This window comes from Notolabrus celidotus, chromosome 15, assembly GCF_009762535.1.
Source record: "Notolabrus celidotus isolate fNotCel1 chromosome 15, fNotCel1.pri, whole genome shotgun sequence".
Lineage (NCBI taxonomy): Eukaryota > Metazoa > Chordata > Actinopteri > Labriformes > Labridae > Notolabrus > Notolabrus celidotus.
This window is the reverse complement of record NC_048286.1, coordinates 13960589-13982323: the sequence shown is the minus strand read 5'-3', so window position 1 is coordinate 13982323 and position 21735 is coordinate 13960589. Positions and strand designations below refer to the sequence as shown.

At 37.7% G+C, this 21735-nt stretch overlaps 3 protein-coding genes across 4 annotated transcripts; 1 reads left to right on the top strand and 2 right to left on the bottom strand.

The window, feature by feature from the left end:
• Window positions 1–72: 72 nt before the first annotated feature.
• Window positions 73–8573, bottom strand: guk1a (guanylate kinase 1a). 2 transcript variants are annotated; one of them, XM_034703143.1, is made up of 7 exons: window positions 8424–8573; window positions 3419–3532; window positions 2616–2657; window positions 2255–2490; window positions 2010–2094; window positions 1845–1930; window positions 73–1443 (listed from the first exon to the last, which is right to left on the bottom strand). In XM_034703143.1, exons 1-7 carry the CDS (start codon window positions 8443–8445, stop codon window positions 1405–1407), a joined length of 624 nt encoding a protein of 207 aa, XP_034559034.1. In that variant the 5' UTR covers window positions 8446–8573; the 3' UTR covers window positions 73–1404. The 2 variants fall into 2 exon arrangements, with proteins under 2 accessions (XP_034559034.1, XP_034559033.1); XM_034703142.1 differs by lacking the exon at window positions 8424–8573 and adding an exon at window positions 7501–7668.
• c15h1orf35 (chromosome 15 C1orf35 homolog) lies at window positions 7671–12814 on the top strand. The gene is made up of 8 exons (XM_034703141.1): window positions 7671–8290; window positions 9797–9947; window positions 10037–10082; window positions 10169–10251; window positions 10644–10716; window positions 10908–10987; window positions 11103–11225; window positions 12060–12814. The coding sequence occupies exons 1-8, from the start codon at window positions 8194–8196 to the stop codon at window positions 12313–12315; spliced, it is 909 nt and encodes a 302-aa protein (XP_034559032.1). The 5' UTR covers window positions 7671–8193; the 3' UTR covers window positions 12316–12814.
• A 1730-nt stretch (window positions 12815–14544) lies between these two features.
• arf1 (ADP-ribosylation factor 1) lies at window positions 14545–21024 on the bottom strand. The gene is made up of 5 exons (XM_034703144.1): window positions 20895–21024; window positions 17810–18013; window positions 17512–17622; window positions 17230–17354; window positions 14545–15437 (listed from the first exon to the last, which is right to left on the bottom strand). Exons 2-5 carry the CDS (start codon window positions 17946–17948, stop codon window positions 15276–15278), a joined length of 537 nt encoding a protein of 178 aa, XP_034559035.1. The 5' UTR covers window positions 17949–18013; window positions 20895–21024; the 3' UTR covers window positions 14545–15275.
• Between the last annotated feature and the right edge of the window lie 711 nt (window positions 21025–21735).

Below are 21735 nucleotides of genomic sequence, written 5' to 3'. Positions count from 1 at the left end.
TACTGTTTAAAAACAAATGAAGCCACTTTTTCAAACATTTGTGATGTACAGCCCACATTCAAGACACCCCTCTTCCAGTATTGTAACATATTTATTGTAGTTTTAACAGACACTGTGTCACTGCTGGAGGTTTTACCTATTAAAGGAATACATAATGACATTTCACAACAAGCACATGATGGGAAGAGCTGGTTAAATGGCAAACCATATGACTGCATGCATCGAAATAAGGAGACAAATTTGCACACTTTATTCTGTTAAGTGGACAATTTAAATAATATAATAATATATAACAGGAATGGTTATAGCAAGGTGTCTAAAAGTAAAAGTTATCAGTGTTGACTTAATTTATAAAGTTAAAGTTATAGTTGGGGAAAATAAACAGCAACTTTAGCAGAGTTGTAACTTTTTTTGTGATCAATCAAATAGAAGTGTTTTCTTTTTTTAATACACTCAAAAAAAGAACATTTAGCTTTCCTTCAACAGTTAAAATCGTCCATTTAGTCCACTGTCATTGTACTGTACAAGTGAAGCTACAAATAATATAGTTTAAAAAAAAGTTTTACAAATGTACAACTGTAAAAAGTAAACATTAAAATTATATTTTAAAAGCTTTATTCAAGTGATATGGTGCACCTTTTTAAACAAACATGTTCTATATCTGTCTAATCTTTCTAAAGCACAACATTAACTACGGCAATCTTAAATGGAGTTAGCTAGAACAAACTGTATTTTACAAAAGTGTGTAAAAAGATACTGGAATAGTCTATTATTTCATCAGTACACTTGACTTATATTGAACTTCATTAAAGTAAACAGCCACCATGTTTTAGAAATCAGTTTTAGTGCTGGAGTTTCCCTCCTCAACTCAGGCTGTCATCATTGAGTTTCACTCTCTGTTGCTCTTTTTCATCATCAACACAATATGATGGGTTTTACAAAAAGACCTCAAAACAGAGGTAGCATAAAAAGCTTACACCAACCAAGTCACTCAGAATTCGCTCTTTCATGCCCTTGAAAGACAAGTTTATCCACATGATGGAATGGGGTTGGCGCTGAGTAAACTCTGCCCAACAAAACAAAAACAACAAAACTTTCTACAAAGCCAGTCACGTAACAACAAAGCATTATTGAAGTATCTAGCACAGACAACTGGAAACACAAGTATGAAAAATGCTTCCCATTGAGAATAGGAATGTGAAGTGTTCCACTTCACATTTTACACATCAGTTATGAATAACCACTCCTAAATACCATGTCTAATCTACATATTTCTGAATCCGCTAAGGGATGTCTGAGCTTCAAAGACCATCTGAGGGAATGTTCTTGAACTTGAAAGGAGGTCTGTGGTTTTGAGAGGAGTGGCTGGACGGGACTAAAAGTGTGTCAGGACTCGTCACTCTCCTAAGAAGACATGCTGACTTTCTTGACCTTACTGATTTCCTGAAAAAGAAAAAAAACACTGTCAATACAATGTTATAAATACAGACAGACGTTAAAAAAAAAAAAAAGTATAGTATAAATATAGTTGGATGGAGATACATTGAACAAAGAAGACTCATGTTTGTATGCTTCCACCAAGCTAGGATAGCAATTTGGTGAGCTTGCTTTTAAACATTTGACTCGTGACCTACATTCTAGTGTAGTTATCTGATGATGTGGTAACTCTTTCCAGCTGAAAGTATAAGGATTGTTTTCTAGTTTAGTTGGCAAGTTAGTTAGTAAAAAAGTATTGAAGCAACAGTCTACTATTCAGAATTAGCAGACTGTTGCTATGTAATGATCAATCTGAATCAAGTACATAACACAGCTGTGTAATTAAAGTGAAATGATGTGGTACTCACCTCAATAAGAGCCTGTTTTAACTGACCATAGGCTACGTCCAAATTGTCATTGATAATAACAATATCAAAGAGTCCAGGTTCTTTACCTAGGAGGAGACAAATGTACCATCAGACCTCTGTTTTTAAAGGTTATGTGGTTACGCTTTTTCCAGACCAAACACTTACTAATCTCCATGTCCACATTAGCTGCATGTAATCGCTTCTGAAGGCTTTCCTCCGACTCTGTTTTTCTGTCTCTTAAACGCTTTTCCTGAAACAAAATCAACACACATCTTCATCAGCATGGGGCACAAAGAAAGGCCTGTTAAACAGATTAGTCAAAATCACACCCAGGAAGTATTCTCAGTCATGAGAAACAACAATGTGAGCAGTTAATTGATTTGATAACTTGTACTTCCATCTGTGCTTACCAGGATTTGCATGGATGGAGGCTGGATGGAGATGTAGATAGGATTGAGGTCCGTTACTTTGATGTTCCTCACACCCTGCATGTCTATGTCAAGTATACAGATGAGGTTTTTGGCCTGGACGTCCTGCACAGCTGCTTTACTCGTCCCATACATGTTCCCGGAGAATTCTGCGTTTTCAATGAAATCGCCGTCGTCGATCCCTTTCTGCATCAACTCTCGTGTCACATAATGATAATCTGAAACCCCAAGAAATCATACAGAATAAGGAGGCAGCTACTAAGGAGAACGCTACAGTACCAACTGCTAGAAAGGAAGGGATTTAGGGTTAGAATGGTGAAGATAGAAGAGGAACACGCTGTACCTTTCCCGTTCACTTCTCCAGGTCGAGGATTTCTTGTTGTATCTGATGGTTGAAAAAAAACATTTGTGTCAAAAAACATTTATATCATGCTCTAAAAAAAACAAAGATTAATCTACTATTCTACAAACAAAATCTGCAAAAAAAAGATGAACTGGTGTAACTGTTCATTAATTAAATGTCTTCACTGATGTTTAAAGGCCTGTGTCCACCAACTGCATTTCATTTGTGTGTCATCAGCAGCACCCATGACCTTAATGTCAGAGCCCCTCTCACCCATGCTTCCTGTTGCTAGGTTATAAAAGGCATCTCACCACACCTTCTCTTTCCTCAGTAGTGACTGTTGAGTCTGGTTTCAGTTTCTCTGTATGCTTCAAATTTGCTTTTCTTTACAAAAATGTATCAAAAAAAGTGTAAAGATCAATGAAAATGAATCATGTCCTGGCACTGGCAGAAGCTGTTGATATTAACAAAGTTGATATCAGACGTCCCATTAATGAGTGTGGCAGTGTTCCCTAAAGCTGAACTGTTCACATCTGAGGATGCTGATCTGTTTTTTTTAAGAAAAATGGCACTGGCGCCACAAAAAAAGGCTGTAAGTGGACACAAGCCCTAATTTTTTACTTAATGTTTGGTGTTTTTTGTTTCTAACATTTTTTAAACATTGGTGCTAAAATCTTGGCATCTGATAACACTGATAGTATAACACACATAATTAGAAGTAATATTCTATTAAATTAAAAAGTGCTTGTAGACCACATCTCATCTCCACAGGTTTGACTAAAGTGAAGAATAACCACACTTACGAGAGACGCTGAAGCCAAACACGCTGGCGTATTCTTTCATCAGCTTCTTCAGCAGCGTGCTCTTCCCTGCCCCGGACGGGCCGCTCATTACCACAGGCCTGGGTCCAGCCATAGCTGATGGAAGGGAGGAGCAGAAGGGAGAATTTAGTGAAGGGGAAACGTGGGTTAGGCCACAGGGAGGGTGTGGTTACACATATTCACTAGAGTCTTCTGGCATGAGTCAAAGCAGGATCCAGTCTGTCTAAGCATAAAACATATACAGCTTATAAACCGATTCACAACAGAACACCTGGCACTAACAAGCTTGCTCTGGTGTGACAATGAGCTCCATAAAGTAATAAGTCAGCAGTGACCGTGAGGTTACTATGGTGACATCCAAGGAACAATTACTCACTAATTGGAGAGCCCTTACTCTGCTATTGATGGCAGGAACTGCCTCCAAACATACACCAAAGGAAAAACTGCTATCAAGCAAACAATGATGAAATCCTTTGAAACTTGCAGCTATCTGATCACTCATAAACAGAAACAACAAACTTCCAGTGTAAATCAGCAAACAAGCCACATCAACATCTTAACTTTTTTCATACTGTGATCAATTCTACATTTTTTTCTTTCATCATCATCTAGTTCTAGGTAACTACTTCATAATGTAACACAATTATGCCTGTAAGTCTCCTTACCGTCTCCTCAGTACACACAGAGAGCTGTAGCAGACAGGGAAGTGCGAATGAAGTGTGGGTGTGACTGTGTGGTGAGTTGGGTTGTGTTGAAGTGTAGGAGGGTGGAGAGTAAAAGAGGGCAGGGCCATGTTTACACACGAACAGATTGTATTTTTTAGGATTCATTTAAATGCATGAGGATCCAATACCTCAGTAAAAAAAACTATTTTTGCAATGCAAAGGCTGAGGAAACCCTCCATTCTTTTCTCAAATAAAAAGTATGTATCACGTCTCCTACATCTGAAAGCACAATAACAGTAAGTAAGCCTGTTACTGGAAATTGTGAGTTTTCCAACATTTCAATGACTGAAAAGTACCAACAATAAACCAAATAATTTACTGTAAATTACTGTGAAAAGCTCAACAATAATGCCTATCCATTAAATGTTCATTCCTTACATCAATGTCAGGTATCAGACAGGATGGCAATTAGTCCAAAAACTAGGTATTTCCATATGACATGATGTAATATATAAAATAAGATATAAAATAAAAACAAGAAGCCTAGTATATCTTTCAAAACCAAAATTATTTTTCTTGACTTTGTCCTCTAAGACATGCCAGAGTATAATCACAGCGATTTGCACCGTCCTGTCTCCAGGCAAATGAGATGAAGTGCGTTTCTCTCTGCAGGTGCAAATGACAAGAGTCATTCTTCGTTGCATCTTGAGTGTTGCACACAAACTGCCACATGGCAAATTAAAGGTGCAGGACTTCTTTTTCAGGAGTCAGAGAAGAAGAGTCAGTCATTTTTGACCAAGTAGGGGCATCAGCTCCTGTCCTGACCCCCACTCATGAATTTTGAACAGACATGGATGATTTTTTTATTTTAGGGCAACGTGCCTCAACACCATGCTACCCTAATCCCTAATGCTGTAGCACTAAAGGCTGAAACACAATATTGTTTTAGTCAAAGGTTATTGTTAACGTTGATAATTTTTCTAAAAAGTATCAGAAAATTTGACCTCTTTCTAGATTTTCGAGCCACAACAAGGACAAGAGCCCAAAGATATTCATTTTACTTTGATGCTCACAATAGCTGCTGATAATTAAATTATTTGCCAACTGATTAATTCTGCTCAGGACAGAACCTAACACTTTTAATGGTTTTGACTGTCAAATAATAAGTGACATCTTCAAAAAATCTACTAAGATCATTTTAGTACAAACCTGATTTTAAAGTCTCAGATTTGTTTGTTAAGGTGTCCTTGACAGTGATAATTAATATTCAAGTAATGTCTCTAATATCTTAATATTCACATTAAACAATGCTGATTAGTCATTTTGAGCAACAAATGACCATTTGTTGTAGTTGTTACCTTTTATAAAAACAAAAGTCATCAATTCAAAACCCTAAAGCTATTCAGCTATTCTTTATCAAAACCCCATTCAAATCTAAATCAGGAGCCAATGAGCGAGCAGCTGTGCGACAGGAAATAAGCAACGTATAAGTTTACAATCCGCACAGAGTTACAGTAATTAGAAGCTGCACTGTCCTTGACTTTATCCATGTGCACCGGTCCCATGTGATTGTTATTTCCTGAGGCAAAATTGAAGTCATGTGGAATCTATCTATGCTGTACAGCAGGACAGTCTGCTTTTCAGTGTCAGGGATAATACTATATGTTGATATAAGAGTCCATCTGTTGACAAAAACAATCTCCTTTTCAAGTGAAATATGCTGGACATATCATGATTACATCTTCTTAATTGTGATCATTACATGCCTGTCTATGTTTAAACGCTGTCTTCTGTAGAATGATCCCAAATTTCTTTGAGTTTTGGACAGCTGGCTACAGTCATGTATTTGTTTTCCAATTTCACTAATCATATTCAGTAATTAAACAACACTTTCTTCTGCCCTAAGAGTCTCCTCAGAAGAGCAGTGTTGTTAGGCCAGTTCACCCTGAAGTAGAGGTGACTTCTGTTCAGCAGTATGTGGGCAAATGTTCAACCAGTTCTAATCCCTGATTTATCTAAAGTTGTGATGTCCTCGTTAAATTTATTTAACCTTGGGTAAATCCAAAAACATCATACAGAAACAGAACGGGCACTCTGTGTTTTATGATTACAGTGTGTGGGTGTGTGCCACATTTGTTGTCACACACAATCTTGTGCCAGAATGATCAGAGACAGAGTCAACTGATGCTGATATAGATAAGTGCACTTTGACTCATGGTTAGGAGCAATAAAATATTGTTGGTTGTTTGGAAATGCTACATAAGTGATTTAAGGTTTACACATCCAGGGTAGGTTTTTTTGAGGATTACTTTGTGTATTGAGTACGAAGTGCAGGAACATCTTTATAACTTCAGTTAACTATAAACCGCAATTGGCTATAAAGCATTAACTATCGAAGCCACAGATGTAAACATATGCAAACAAGTAAGTATAAGGGTTTAAAGCAGGGGTGTCCAAACTTTTTTCAAAGAGGGACACATTTGATGTTGTCAGAATACCTCAGGGCCAGTGGCTCCTACTGAGACTTAGTAATCGTGAAAGCTATATATGAACTCTATCTAATAACATTTTTTTTTCCTCAATAAATAAGTGACTAGCTAGTCCTCAGTTCTCCACAAGCCACATAAACATTGGCAAACTTTATATTCGTCTGGAGGAAAATGTTTTTCATTAGGGTCGGGCAATGTGGGAAAAATATTCTCATTATTTTTCTATGGCAGGATTTCATCACACTTCTTTTTCATGTTGTTTTTTCAGACTTTTCTGACCAGCAGACAACATTTTTAGAACAAAATAATTATTTTGAACAATTTTATTATGCCCAGAATTTCATAATTTTGATCTTGTCTTGTGTCCTCCTTTGTGTCTTCTGAACTTTTAGTGTTCATCAAGAACATTTTCACATCATGATAAAAACATTAGTTTGAAAACCTGTCAGCTTTAAGAGTTCTTGTGTTCTTCTTTATTACCGTCTTGCAGAATTCCCAGTGCTGATGATTCAGAATGTGATTAATTTCTTTGCTATAAATAACATGTTTTAAGATGGAAGCTTGGAGCCATAAATACATGGACATTGGGCCGTACTTTGGACATGCCTCGTTTAAAGTATCAGTTAATTGTATTTGGGTTGATTTTAAAACTAACAAGTACATGCGTTATCACGAATTCTCTACAATTGCATTTGATAGCATCAATTATACCAGAGAAATTAATTTGACTGCTGTTAAAGTTGAATAAACTAAATAATTGTGCTCAATGTTCACACATCAGTCACCATCCTCTACAGCAAGGCTGCAAAAAAAATGAACTCATCACACTGAAGGAAATGAATGGTAGAGTTAGCTACAGACAATTTAAATACATTAAAACAAACAGATTGATACTATTTCCCCTCCATACCTGAATATAACCTGGAAAAGTATCTCATGTACATCGGGTGCTCCGTTAATCCTAGATGTGCTGTGCTTCTTCGGAGAATGTTCTCCCTCCTCTGTGTTGTTTCCTTGCTGCTTTAGCCATTATGGAAAACTGTGCTGCCTACGTCATCACTGCGCGACAAAACATTAACGCGTCGCGTTGTTCGCGAGCGGCGAGAATGCGCGTCATAGACAATGCGCGTTACCTCAGACAGAAAGTACAAATAGCATTAGCCTCCAAAAACTGGCGATAAAAACTCACGCATGTTGAATGAATATGCTAGGCTGACTTTTTGTTTCAGGTATTACCGTAACGAGAGGAGACATCCACGTAGGTCCAGGCTCTAGTCTTTTAAAAATATTTTAAAGCAACATAGTTTAAAGTAAGATGTCTAGTATAGCATAGCTTGAGTTGCCCAATTATACGATTTTACGCACGAAAGGAGTTTCCAAAACCCCTCTCGAGTTGGTCACCGGGTGGGTTTCCCTTTTCAAAGTAACCATCTTGTAACACGTTGTTCCGATCCACACTGGGAAGTTGAACTTACCACGACACTTCCCGGATGAGCGACTCCTGAAGGCCGATCAGTCGTGCTGCCCGTGTGCTAACAGAGTCAACGAGTTCAGCTAACCCTAACCCTGTGTGGTCGGAAAGCCTGCAAAGCAACCGAGGAAGATGTTTGGGTCTTCAAGATCTGGAGGGGTACGAGGGGGCCAGGACCAGTTCAACTGGGATGACGTGAAAGTCGATAAGCACAGAGAAAACTATCTCGGTAAGTCTTAAAACCTGGTCCAGCTATCTCAACCAACCAGATGTACTGCTAGTAGCTTACTGGAGCTTGGCTTTTAAATAACAGTTTAACCACACATTGCTGCACTAAGACTCTAGTTGTTACTTTATCATACCTGTTGTTGTACAGTCCCTCATCACACAGTGTTCAGTCGGTCAGTTTTAGTTCAATTTTTCCACGTTGCAGGTCCGAGTTCTCATTGCTCACGCACACGTAGCCTGTCCGCTATCTGAGCCCACACAGTTGTCAGCGTGCCAGAAAGACTTACGTAGCAACCCACCACAGCTGTGACACGAAGGGATGAAACACACAACATGTTTAGTAGCTTCAATTATCTTTGGGACTATTATTTTTCTCATAAACACACGATGCTAATCCATTTAAAGGCTTGTTGTCACCACACGTGATGCTGTCTTGTTAGCAACAATTTTATTTTAGTACAGTGAGATCAACAAGGGAATGTGGTGAGATGTTTATCTACCATTTTGAAATATCAGTGTCAGTTTTAGCTTCATTCATGTGTTGCATCAGAGGAAAAAAAGTCGACTGTAAAATATGTACTGCCTGAATTAGATTGAGCGGTGAAAATAGTCTCTAATTCATTAAAAGATGTGTTGCTCTTGTTATCCTTTCTTTTAAAAGCTCACGTGCTAACCATTTAATCAGATGTGGATACGAGTTCTCCTGTGTAGTATTCATTAGATTAGATTAGAATAGATTAGATTAGATTAGATTAGATTAGATAACTTTATTGATTCCCTGTGGGGGAAATGTATATGCCACTATGGTCTGTTCACAGAATCAACAAACAATAAGAGTACAGTCACAAAAACATGAATTAACAAATATCTCAGTCACACCATTTGAGGCTTAATTAACAGCTATGGGTCAGATCCATAACTACAAATGTTCAGTAAAAAAGCTGACTGCTGCAGGACCAAAGGATCTTCTAAGACGTTCTGTGGAGCACTGCGTTATCACCAGTCACTCACTGAAGGAGCTTCTCAGTCCATTAAAAACATTGTGCAGGGGATTGTCTTCAAAGATCAGAGCAGTCAATTTAGTCCTAGTTCTCTTCTCCAAATAGTTAACTTCTTCTCTTTACTGGACTATTTCTGTAAATCACTGAAGTCAGAAACTAATAGATTATAAAAAATAGTAGTCCTACATCATAATATTTTTCATAGTTTGAAGGGACCAAAGCCATAGGCGCTTTATACAGGTTGTCCAGAGCCTAATTGAGTTTTTCTTTAGGTACTATATGTGAGTGTTACTTGAATGCATTTATAGCAGAAGTTTTTACATCTGTAAGTTAACACCTACCAACAATGGGACTTGCTTATAATCACCTCAGGTTCTTTTTTTTTTTTTTTGCATTTGCCAATTTGCATGTTAATTCATAGTCCTCAGAGTACAGGATTATATCTCTATTACATAATGTAAGCACATTTCTTTCAACCACTTTCAATTCTTTGTCCCATCTTCCAGGGAACTCTTTGATGGCACCAGTTGGACGATGGCAAAAAGGCAAGGATCTGTCGTGGTATTCAAGAGACAAAACAGATGGCAGACCATTGTCAAGAGAGGAAGAACTTGCTGCTGTCAAGGCTGCAGAGCACGAGGCACTGATGGCTGCCCTGTAAGTGAAACGTTGTATAAAATAATTGGACATAACTAAATGTGAGCCTGCTAATGCAAAATTGATAATGTTCTCCATTCTCGGTCTAGAGGGCACAAGAATATAAAGAGGCAACCAACTGGCTTGACCAAAGAGGTGAGACACTCCGGTCTTCTTTCCATCAGATTAAACGATGAAATAATTTGGCTTTAATAACTAGAATCTTCTATATGGGATTCCAGGATCTTGCAGATGTTTGCAGAAGAGAGGAGGTGGATGGCGAGGAAAAAAATGTTGACCGTGTCTCAGGCTTAGGAAGCTCCAGGTAATATTAATTTTCTGTTAGAACATTTTAAATTTGGGGATTTAATCGCAAAGTAAACAAGTCAATAAATTAAACTTAATGAATTTACAAGTGTTTCTGAGTGTTTGCTATCAATCTTCTTTCATCTGTAAATCTGACATTGAAGAAATTGAAGGATGAATATATCTTCGTTATGCTCATTTTTTGATGTTTGTAAGACCATCTGCTGATCATTGGTGTTTCATTGTCTTAGAGATGTGAAATCTTGGGATAGAAAATGTTATGACATCTGTCTCTGTCTCGTAATGTTCTATTTCTGTTGTTCCTCTTGAGATTAAGATGGAGGAAAGGAGCAGTTCATCAGATCTGCTCTTATTGTAAAGTGTTTGCTGATTGAGTGTTTCCAATCACAGTGCAGGGTCGAGGAAAATGGTGCTCTCCCAGAAAGAAAAGGAAGCTGCTAAAATGGGCTTGCCTGTTTTTACTGTAAGTCTTTTTTTTCCTAGCACAGGCAAATGAGAATGTGGGGATGGAGATAATTAATATGTATGTTTCATGGAAAGACAGAAAAAATGGTCTTTAAGTCATCTTGATACCTGCAAATAGATGCTCAGAGTATAAAGTGTACCTTTCTGTATCTGACTTGATGCAAAGATTTAATCCTTCTACTTTTACAGCACCAGAAGACAGAGCGCGGACAAGAAACATCAACAACAAAAACATCTCAAAGTGCAGAAAAGGGGGATTTGGAAGAGCGGTAAGTCAGCCTTGTATTATAAAACATACTAAACACTTATTTGAGGTTTCACAAAAATATGATCCTGTTTCTAGTTTCCCAGGTTTCATTCAGTAACAACTTTATCATTCTGTAGACATGACAGCAGGAAGAAAAAGAAAGAGAAGAAGAGCAAAAAGGAGAAAAAGAAGAAGGAAAAAAAGAAGAAAAGGCAAAGGAGAGACTCATCATCTTCAGATTCAGATGACAACAGAAAAAGGTGGGTTGATATCTCTATATTGGTAATAAATCAATGAAACGTTACAAATTATGGGACAGTAAACATGTTAAGTCAGGAAATAGATTCACAAATATATGAGCAAGGTCTGATTATTAGACGCATGTCCTTTTCTAAGTAATTGTTTTGCCACAGTAAAGGACTTCATTTATATACACAAGCAAATAAATACATACTACACCAACATCACTACATGAAAGGTATCAGATACTTCAACTTTTATACTACACACCTGTGCGTGTCACCCACTGATGACTATGATCACTGTTTTGTTGATTGCTAATGAAACTTCTACCTCAGTGTGACTCTCTTATTCATATCAATGTAAGATTTCATTACTGAATGATATTGTAGTCTATCAGAATTTACTGCACACCTGTTCATGTCACAGTGTCAACCACTATTATAGACTGAACAGCTTTCTGCTGTCATCACTAGAGGGCACTGAGGCACTTTGTGGAGGCCTTGTCCTTCATACAGCGCTGTGAAGTGTTAACTTTTCATTTACAGATCTTGCATACATTTCTTCTAATTTGCTTCATTTTGAACTCTGGGAGGAAATGCCTCAAAGTAATGTGTTTTAATACCTTATGCTGGTTTTCATAAATAAATTCAATATATGATGGTAGTGTAATGAAATAAGTAGAGTAACATACATAAATGTGCTCACTATATCCTGTTGTATTCTCTGGTAGTTATTAGGTGTTTGTAGACGCAACCGTAAAGCTCATCTTTCAGCTTCTTTTCCTTCTGCATCATATTATTATACCTGATTCACCACGACCCACACATGTATTGTTTCCTTTTCTTCTTCAGGCAGAGAAAGGACCACCATCATCATAATCCATCATACCACAGTCAGAGTGGAGCCAGACCCCATGACAGCCATTCAAGGGGGGGAGCAAAGGCCGAGCGGCAGCCCTCCTACCCCCATCATCGACAGCAGCGGCATGACACAGACTCCTCTGATGGGGGGTCTCCTGTCCCCCGTAACCCTGTCAGCCACAAGACGGCCCCTGCTGGTGCCACACAAAGCCACAGGCGGCGCCACGACACAGACTCGGACGACTAATGTCCTTCCCACCCCTTCAATTCAAAGACGCTTAACACGGACAGAACGCTCCCCAGCAGCTTGGCTGGCCCTGCGGACCGCATTTACCCTGAATGGTGAAACACTGGATGGAGACAGGTGGATATTTTCAGACACATCCTTTAACTTCTTCACCCTATAAGTTGGTCTTTCTGTCACGATACACTGATGTCTTCGGTGTTATTTTGGATTTTGTGGGATTATATCACCAAATGTCACATATTATGTTCTGTCATGACTGTGATTTTTAAAGTTTGTGTCTTATCAGAAAACAAAATCTGCAAGACATACTGTTGATGACGGTCTGTCGCTAGCCTCAGTGGGGTTAGGTAATCTTTGAAAAATAACCTAAAACATTATTGCTGCAAGTAGAGAGAACTGCTTTATACATGTGTGTTGACTGCGAGAACCCCATCATTACACCTGTTACATTGTGTTCTGTTTTTGTCAATGACGGCTTCAGTAAAAGATCTCAAAATCAGATACTCTAACCTTTTTTTTTTACAGTTTTGGAAAGATGTCATTATCCCAGCAATATTTGAATCATTGAACAAAATCGGTACAGAGTAAATTATAATAATATGTTGGATGGTTCAGTCATCTTTTGCAAATTAAATCTAAATTTAAAACTCATGAGTGAGGTTTCTTTTTAAATGTTTCTGTGAAAGAAACTCCCAGACGTCTTTGCACATCTCCTTCATCACACTGCCTTTTGCACTTCTCAGCAGCTCAGGTCCTTTTCTTCTCTCAATCATGGCAGCACTCCTTAATCCCTCACCGTTCTAGGTTAGCGCCCTGACTGTGGTGATACCATTGGAATGCTCTTCACTGGTCATAATAGAGTGTAGTGTTTGCATTTGCCTTGAATTGGTCTGAAAGAGGGTATTCTGCTGGCAGGCACCTGGGGGGTGCACTAAAAAAGAGCAAGGCATTCATAAAGCAGAGTGCAAAAAACCAGGCTGGTCCTTTTATATGACCAAGTACCGATAGACCGCCACACACAAACCAAGCTGATAGAGCAGCAGGAGAGGAGGCCATACAAAGCAGCCCTATGAAGAACCTGAGACTCACACTCCCCTTCTAGCACCATACTTTGCTGCCATGTTTTATAGGCTTCACTGCATTGACCATAGCAGCCTAATCAAGCTGCAGGAATGCTGTCCTAGATTGCCACCCCTAAACAATGCAAACCAGGGTGTGCTTTCTTTAGAACTGGTTTAACTTAACCATCAGGTCGTTTACACTATCTGGAGCATCACATTATTCCATAGCTCAAGGGCTGACTGTCACAACAGGGTGCTATAGGACAGATTTCAATTCATGTTTTTGTTAAATCCTCTTTTTGTTTTTTTCTTAATGTCAGATAGCCTTATTGCTTTAACTGCATGTAAATTCCATGAGTTCAAAGGGACACCCTATAATTGCCTTTATTAGTTCCAACAGTCCAAAACTCTAAAAGCATTTTGTAATTAGGGATTTTCATTTTCTAATTTTATTTATCACAAAGTAGTGCTAACTCAAAGTTGAGATACAGGAATCATGTTTGGCATATATCTTACATTGACCTGTTTTTAACTTATATATTGTTTGACTGCCTTATTTTAGTAGTACATTGTATTTAAAGACAACGGATTAGGTGTACATATTATGAAGCTACAGCAAAGTAATGCCAAGAAGGGAGAAAAGCAGTTTCCTGACCTTGTCATGAAGTAATTCTATAACATGGACTAAAAGAGAATAAAAACACTTGCAGACATTTTTTTTGTATCCCATCACTTTAATTGGCGACTTCCCTTTACAAAACAAAGGCTTTAAATAGAAAACGCATTCATAAGACAAACAGTTTTAAATATTAAGGCAGTTCAGCGCAATGTTTAATGCATCCCTATGACATCTTCAGAGCAGATAACGCCCTCACCTTGCTTGAAAATAAATGGCATCATGCGTCTAGAAGGCAAATATCCGACCTGTTGTTAACGCTCAGGATGTGCAGCACAGAGGGAAACAGAGACGCCATGTTAAACATTTAACCCACATTTTGTTCTATTGTCATTAGAACAACCTTTTTAAAACAATATAATGAAACAATGCATGACCTGCTTAGACAGAGCCTTTGGTTGAAGACGATATGGCTACTGTAGTGTAAAACTTTGGTTATAGTCATCAAACACAAGTTAAAGTTACAGGATGTTTAAATAAGGTATCATTGGGTTATTGCTGTCAGTGCATTTTAATGATGTTCACACCTAGTACGTATGCAAGACCACATCATTCTAACATGTATATAACTAAGGCAACACAAGAGAACCCCGAGTCTTATACATATAAAAGTCCACTGGACTGCCTTGAAACACCCATAAAGCAGGCAGATGTTATATTATTGCAGCATATCTCATTTATGGCAAATGTACCGTATAATAAAGGCTGGAGACGGGAGTCCTCAAAGTAGACAGACTTGTGTTAAAACAAGGAACAAAAAGTAAAAACCAGTGTTAACTTAATGGTCATTTGGCAGGCTACATGTAGTCTCTGTTTATTAAGCAGTGCAACAGTGTTCCGTTTTTTGAAACTTAAAAGGCCCACATAATAACAAAAACTCAGATTAGATTGAAGTTCTGCTGCTAACATTCTGGTAAATTCCTGCCCTCCTTTTCGTATTTAATACACACACGGCTGCCTGACAGCCACAAAAAGAAATAAACACAGAATGATTTGAGTGCAACAAGCTATCCCATTACCAAATATATTTACAGTTAAAATACAATTATATAAAAACATCTTTGCAATCATTAATTAACCCCACCTCTGCCCTGTTTGTTGGTGACAATAAGAAAGGCTTGCAGTAGGTTTTTTTTTGACCAGGTAACCAAGTTCTGCATGACAAAGAGCAGAGACCAGGGTTAGAGATCGGCGGGAGTGGACTAGATTTGGATAGCAGGTGATTAATGACGTCTTTTGAGCTCAGTAGAAAACCAATCCAGTCCTTCGCAGAGGCCCTGCCCAGTAGTGGCACAGGTTGCCTGGATGTACCATTGTCTGTCACGCAAGGTGTGAAGTCCCAACTTGTCTGTGAGTTCTGATGCGGACATGGCGTTTGGAAGATCCTACAATAATAAACAGAACACATTAAAGATCGAACATCATGATGCTTACAGAGTTTGATACACACCTGCTTGTAGACAGATGAAGTATTAGGAGTTGGAATTAGTACTTGACTACTATTTGATCAAAGTTCAGACTCAGAGTAACAGATATGTTAAGAACTGATGCTGTTGTGGTGATATAGCTTCTATCCACATCTGCAAACATTCATACCACGAAGATATTTAGCCAGCACAACTGCTGCTAGTCAGGTATCACCTGATCTGACACAAGAGGAAGAGTAGTATCCAAAAGGCCTGAAATATTAACAGGGTTCCCACTCTTTTCCAAAGATCATTTTCCAGGACATTTCAAGGACATTTTCGGTGATTAAGCTGGTATGACAGTCTAAATTTAGTTCCTAATTTAGTTCCTAAATAGTCTAATGTGTTCCTCTCAGTGGAAGTCTACATTGAGTATATGTAGTCTATGGCTATCGACGAAATCATCTCTTACATGCTTAAAAATTATGGCACATTGATTATAGAATAATGCAACCACAGATGTACAGCACTTTATTAGTGCAACCAAGCAACAATGATGGGCAACTCTCATCTCAGCTTTCTCTTTTCTCAAAAAAAATATAATTAGCTAAGAAAAAAACAAAAGAGTCAGCAAAGGAATCTGGAAGCTGCCTTAGTGAAATAAATAAGAATAAGAATAAGAATAATCAGAATAAGAATAATCAGAGGATCAGTGCATAAATTGACCTAAATAGATCTGAATGACAAAAATGGCCCCAAATGTTAAATGAGGATGTTTTTTTTTAACCTTGTCAGGTCGCACACAGTCACGTTGGAATAATTTTCCAGGACAATCCGTGATTTTCCAGGACATTTTACTTTTTCTCCCATTTTCCAGGTGTTTTTCAGTACTGGAAAACCGGTCAACTGTTTTCCAGGTTTTCCAGTTTTTCCAGGATGCGTGGGAACCCTGATTAAGTATTTCAACTGCATGAAAAAACAATGTGCAGTGCAAGCTGAACCAGATATGTGCTTTCATTGAGCTTTGTTAAAGGACAAGACTTTCAGGGATGCAGTAAACGAATATTTCAATATTTGGAATGCCATCAATTGTCCAGGGGATTGATCAAGTAATTTAATAAGAATCGTATGCTCAGCAAGTTTTGTTTTGTGACATCCCTCTAGGGTTTACTATTTACGGTTTGATGTGTGCATAATAACAACAAAGAAAACATACAGTGAAATGATAACACAGCTCAATGACCTTACATGTATGGAAACATGGGTAAATGATTATATTAACAGCGGTCTCCTTACCACTCTCTGCCACTAAAGAGTTGTCATCTTAGTGAAGGATTGTGAAATAGTTGAGTAATTACTTAAGACATTTAAATTGAATTTGTTTGGTTAATGTCTTTGTGTTAGATTGCTGGTAAATGAAAATTATTAGGAATGTCAGGCTATTCAGAGCTGACGTCAGACAGATATCCTATTGGCGGACTTCCGTGCACAAAACACAGAACACTGATGGTCTAAAGAAGGCTTCAGGCAAATACTTTGCTCCAGGGTTTTTTTTACCTTCAGTTATTCGAGGAATTGATTCAGCCCTATTTCACGTATTTCATTCTAAACTAGAACTCCCAGAACACTTTCCTACGGACAATGATGATCAGCTCACAACACCCAAAGTAACAACACTCCTAAAAGCAGTGAGTGGAACTTGTTTAAAAACCAGAGCTTGTGTATACGATTATGGAAATTAAAATGCCCATCCCTCCAAAGTATGACTTACCTGTTTGTTGGCAAATAATAAAAGTAGTGCATCACGTAGCTCCTCCTCCGCCAACATTCTCATGAGCTCTTCACGAGCCTCTGCAATTCGTTCTCTATCGTTGCTGTCCACAACAAAGATGAGACCTGGAGCGACGGCAAATGAGTGTGTTTAAGTGTGAGATGTGTACTGTATCTCTTAAAATTAAGGGAGCAGAAATTTAGGGAGTTTTAGAAAAACTCTTACACAGCAGCTTATTCAGAAGCAACAAATGTCAGGAGAAAAACTTTGACATAAACTTACCTTGTGTGTTCTGGAAGTAATGACGCCAAAGCGGTCGGATTTTGTCCTGACCTCCGACATCCCATACAGTAAAACTGATGTTCTTGTACTCTACAGTCTCTACATTAAAACCTGATGGAAAAGAACATAGGAGTCACATCAAAGACCTTGAAAGTTGTTATTTAAAAGTAATAGGGTGACTTAACGATGTGTAATCTGACTTCTTAAAAGTATTATTCTGTTTGATTAAAAAACAAAAGCGGTAACAGCTATGTAAGAGCGCAGACAAGACTTAATTATTTCACAATGTTTGACTTACCTATTGTAGGAATCGTAGTCACAATCTCTCCAAGTTTTAGCTTGTACAGAATCGTTGTCTTTCCAGCGGCATCTAAACCCACCATGAGGATCCTCATGTCCTTCTTCATTTTGAAGAGCATGGAAAAAATACCCCCCATGGCAGCTTTGGTGGTAAACTACTTTTCAAATTAAAATAAAATAAAAAAACAAAATAAAAAGGAACCTGTGCACAGAGAAAACACATCAGCATTAGATATTACGCTGGCACTGAAGCATGTGGCTAAAACTCAACATGATTAAGAACATTACTTATACATGTGTCATCACAAAAAATATATATACATTTAAAAAAAAAATTATATTCTGAGAAATCTTCACAGCCATCATGACAAAAAACCCGTCTGAATGTGAGGATTCCCGGTTTGATCTTCTTCCATGTACTTCCAGATGAATATTTTTGCATTAAGACATATGGTTGCACTTATTATAACTCGATTTAGACCATCAGTGTACTTTTTGATGAGTCTGATCTTTAATAGGGGCCTTTTGAAGTCATGGAAAATTATAAAGAAACAAATAAGTAAAGCAGAAGAATTTAATTTACTAGAAAAGTTAATTTTATCATTAATATAGATGTTATTCCAATTGTTTGTCAATTTATTTCAAATCTTAAATATACATCTAAATATATATTTTAAGATATCAACGTGTTGTCTATGCATTCTTGATTAGAAAAACAAGGCAATAAAATGATAAGACTGAAAGGCATGGAATACTGAGGCAGCACATGAAACTAGCTGTCAGAAAAATGGCCAATTTTTAGTGACAGCTAGCTTTATTCAAAAATCAAGATTCAAGAAAGCTTTATTGCCAAGTGAGCTCGCACACAAGGAATTTGACATGGTGAATGGAACACTGGTACTTAACAAGACAGTAAGGACACAAGACAGAACAAGACCTTAAGGACACAACAAGACAGTGAGGTCACAATAAGACAGTAAGGACACAACAAGACAGTAAGGACACAACGAGACAGTAAGGACACAACGAGACAGTAAGGACACAACAAGATGGTAAGGACACAACAAGACGGTAAGGACACAACAAGATGGTAAGGACACAACCAGATGGTAAGGACACAACAGGACAGTAAGGAAACAACAAGACAGTAAGGACACAACAAGACGGTAAGGACACAACAAGATGGTAAGGACACAACAAGACAGTAAGGACACAACAAGACAGTAAGGAAACAACAAGACAGTAAGGAAACAACAAGACAGTAAGGAAACAACATGACAGAACAAGACCTTAAGGACACAACAAGACAGTAAGGACACAAGACAGTAAGGACACAACAAGACAGTAAGGACACAAGACGTTAAGGACACAGCAAGACAGTAAGGACACAACACGATGGTAAGGACACAACAGGACAGTAAGGAAACAACATGACAGAACAAGACAGTAAGGACACAGCAAGACAGTAAGGACACAACAAGACAGTAGGGACACAACAAGACAGTAAGGACACAAGACAGTAAGGAAACAACAAGACAGTAAGGACACAACGTGACAGTAAGGACAATAATTATATAAACTTAAACACAAATCCAAAAATTCCAAATAAAAAACACTATCTGTACAAAGAAAGGTATAGAAGTACTTTTAAAGACATGAAATAAGTTAAATTAGCCTAAGCCAGAGTCCACATGTAGTAGATGAATGTAATAATAAGGTAGAATATTGAATAATTTACAATATTGCACATGGATATTGAGGTATTGCACCGGAAATCAAAGTATTGCACATGTATGTGAAATATCACAGGAGTCTTTAGTGGTTAGTAGTGTGATAATCTATGTCAAATTATACATTCATATTACATATTCATTTGTCCGGTTTCTGTGTTTACATTGCTCTTCGCAAGTTACACTAGATCAGGGGTTCCCAAACTTTTCCTCCTGCGACCCCCAAACTATAGGTGCCAAAGAATAGCGACCCCGACTGTCCCTCATAGTGATTTCATGTGGCTTCATTTAGCTGGTCTGCAGAAAATTAGCCTACCTGTATGAGCATGTGTCTGTGTTTCCTGTGCCTCTATGAATGAGCCTACTGCTACTGATGCTTTTGATGATTAACTATTCACTAACCCTAAACTGAGGAGTCATCTGGCAAAAAGAAAGACAGAAAACTCATTACATTTTCTATTTTCAAGGTTTTGTTTTAAGTGTAGCTACAATTTTTGTCGATATTTTTTTTACTATAATGGCTCAAATTTACTATTTTTAGATAACTTTTGTCATTTAACTATTTACTGCATTTTTTCAGTATTTTTTTGTTCACCACAAGTTAAAAAATTATATACAATTAATACAAAACCAACAAAGAGAAGAATAAAATGAATAAATACAAAAAATTACAACAATCAAGAAATAATAGTAATGAACAGTACAAATAAAAAGGAAGATAAACATAAGAAAACAAGGTAAATTAAAAAAAAATTAATAAATATTTTTAGATACCTTAAAAAAACATTCTGGATGACATATCACGAATCCCCCATTTGTGTCTCGCGACCCCCTAGGGGGTCCCGATCCACACTTTGGGAACCCCTGCACCAGATGACAGGACCTCTGTTCCATCGCAATGTAAGACCCAAGGTGCTTCAATGCGACGCAGTAAGTTGGCATTCAGCCTGCTCATGTGTAATGATAAAAGTTGCTCAACTTTTACCTGGGCAAACAACTTTAGCTGGCTAAGGTGCAATGCTAATATTCATCCGGCCAACATTTGTATGACAGACACAATATTCTAGTCTGGCAGCTGTCTTATTGTATTTATGTCATTGCAAGTTAAAACGAAAGATGTGCGACACGCGTAAGCAAGTATGAAAATTTGAGTTGTTGGTCAGATAAGTAAACTCCTAGAAGTTAGCCGACTAGCTAAAAGTATCTGAGTATTTCCCTCGGTGTTCTGCCTGAAACAGTCGCGACAACCAAGACGATTTTGCGCACACCTTGTAGGCTTTTCGACTGATTACATTCAGCTTAAAACAATTAAAAAAATAAAAGTCTGGACTGATGTATAGCTTATAAACTTACAGAGTTGATATATTTCCTTCCTCCTTCAAGGCGTTTCCTTCCTCAGGATTGAAAATGGCGACAGTAACACACGTAACTGGTTTCGTTCCAGTAGTGATCGTCACACTGGGAGGTGTTGCCCTCTGTGGCTGAGAGGACCATTACACCCACAGATGAAAGTCTCATTTGTTACAGTTTTTTACGATTGCTTAAACACGATTTTGAAAACAGGAAAACACTTCACAATTAAAAGAACACCTCAGATCATTTGCAAAATGAAACAACCCCTGTTAAAACTATACATTAATTCATCAAAACCATATTTTGTTACCATATTACCATCATACATATACATACATACATACATACATACATACATACATACATACATACATACATACATACATACACACACACATACACCCATATACACATACACCCATATACACATACATATATACCATTTGTGAGTCTCAACAAGAAGAAAAAAATGGCTTTGTGTTTTAAAAAATATACAATTTGAGTTCATTTAAAGTAATTTTGGGTCACAAATATCACTCACTTGAAAATCTAAACAGCCATTTCTATTGAATACACATCACCTTAAGGGGCAAAACACAGAACATTGTTGACATTATATTTATCATGCTATTTCAATGAAATCTGAGTATTGGTAACAGGACTGAAATAAATGCAAAATTTGTCTGCTTTGAAACCTTGTAAAAATTGAAATAAAGCTGCCTGAGATGGGCCAATGCAGATTTAGAATAGTTAAATGTATGTGTTAGTGGGGCGCTGGTGGCCTAGCGGTCTAAGCGCCCCACATACAGAGGCTACAGTCCTCGTCGCAGGGGTCGCCGGC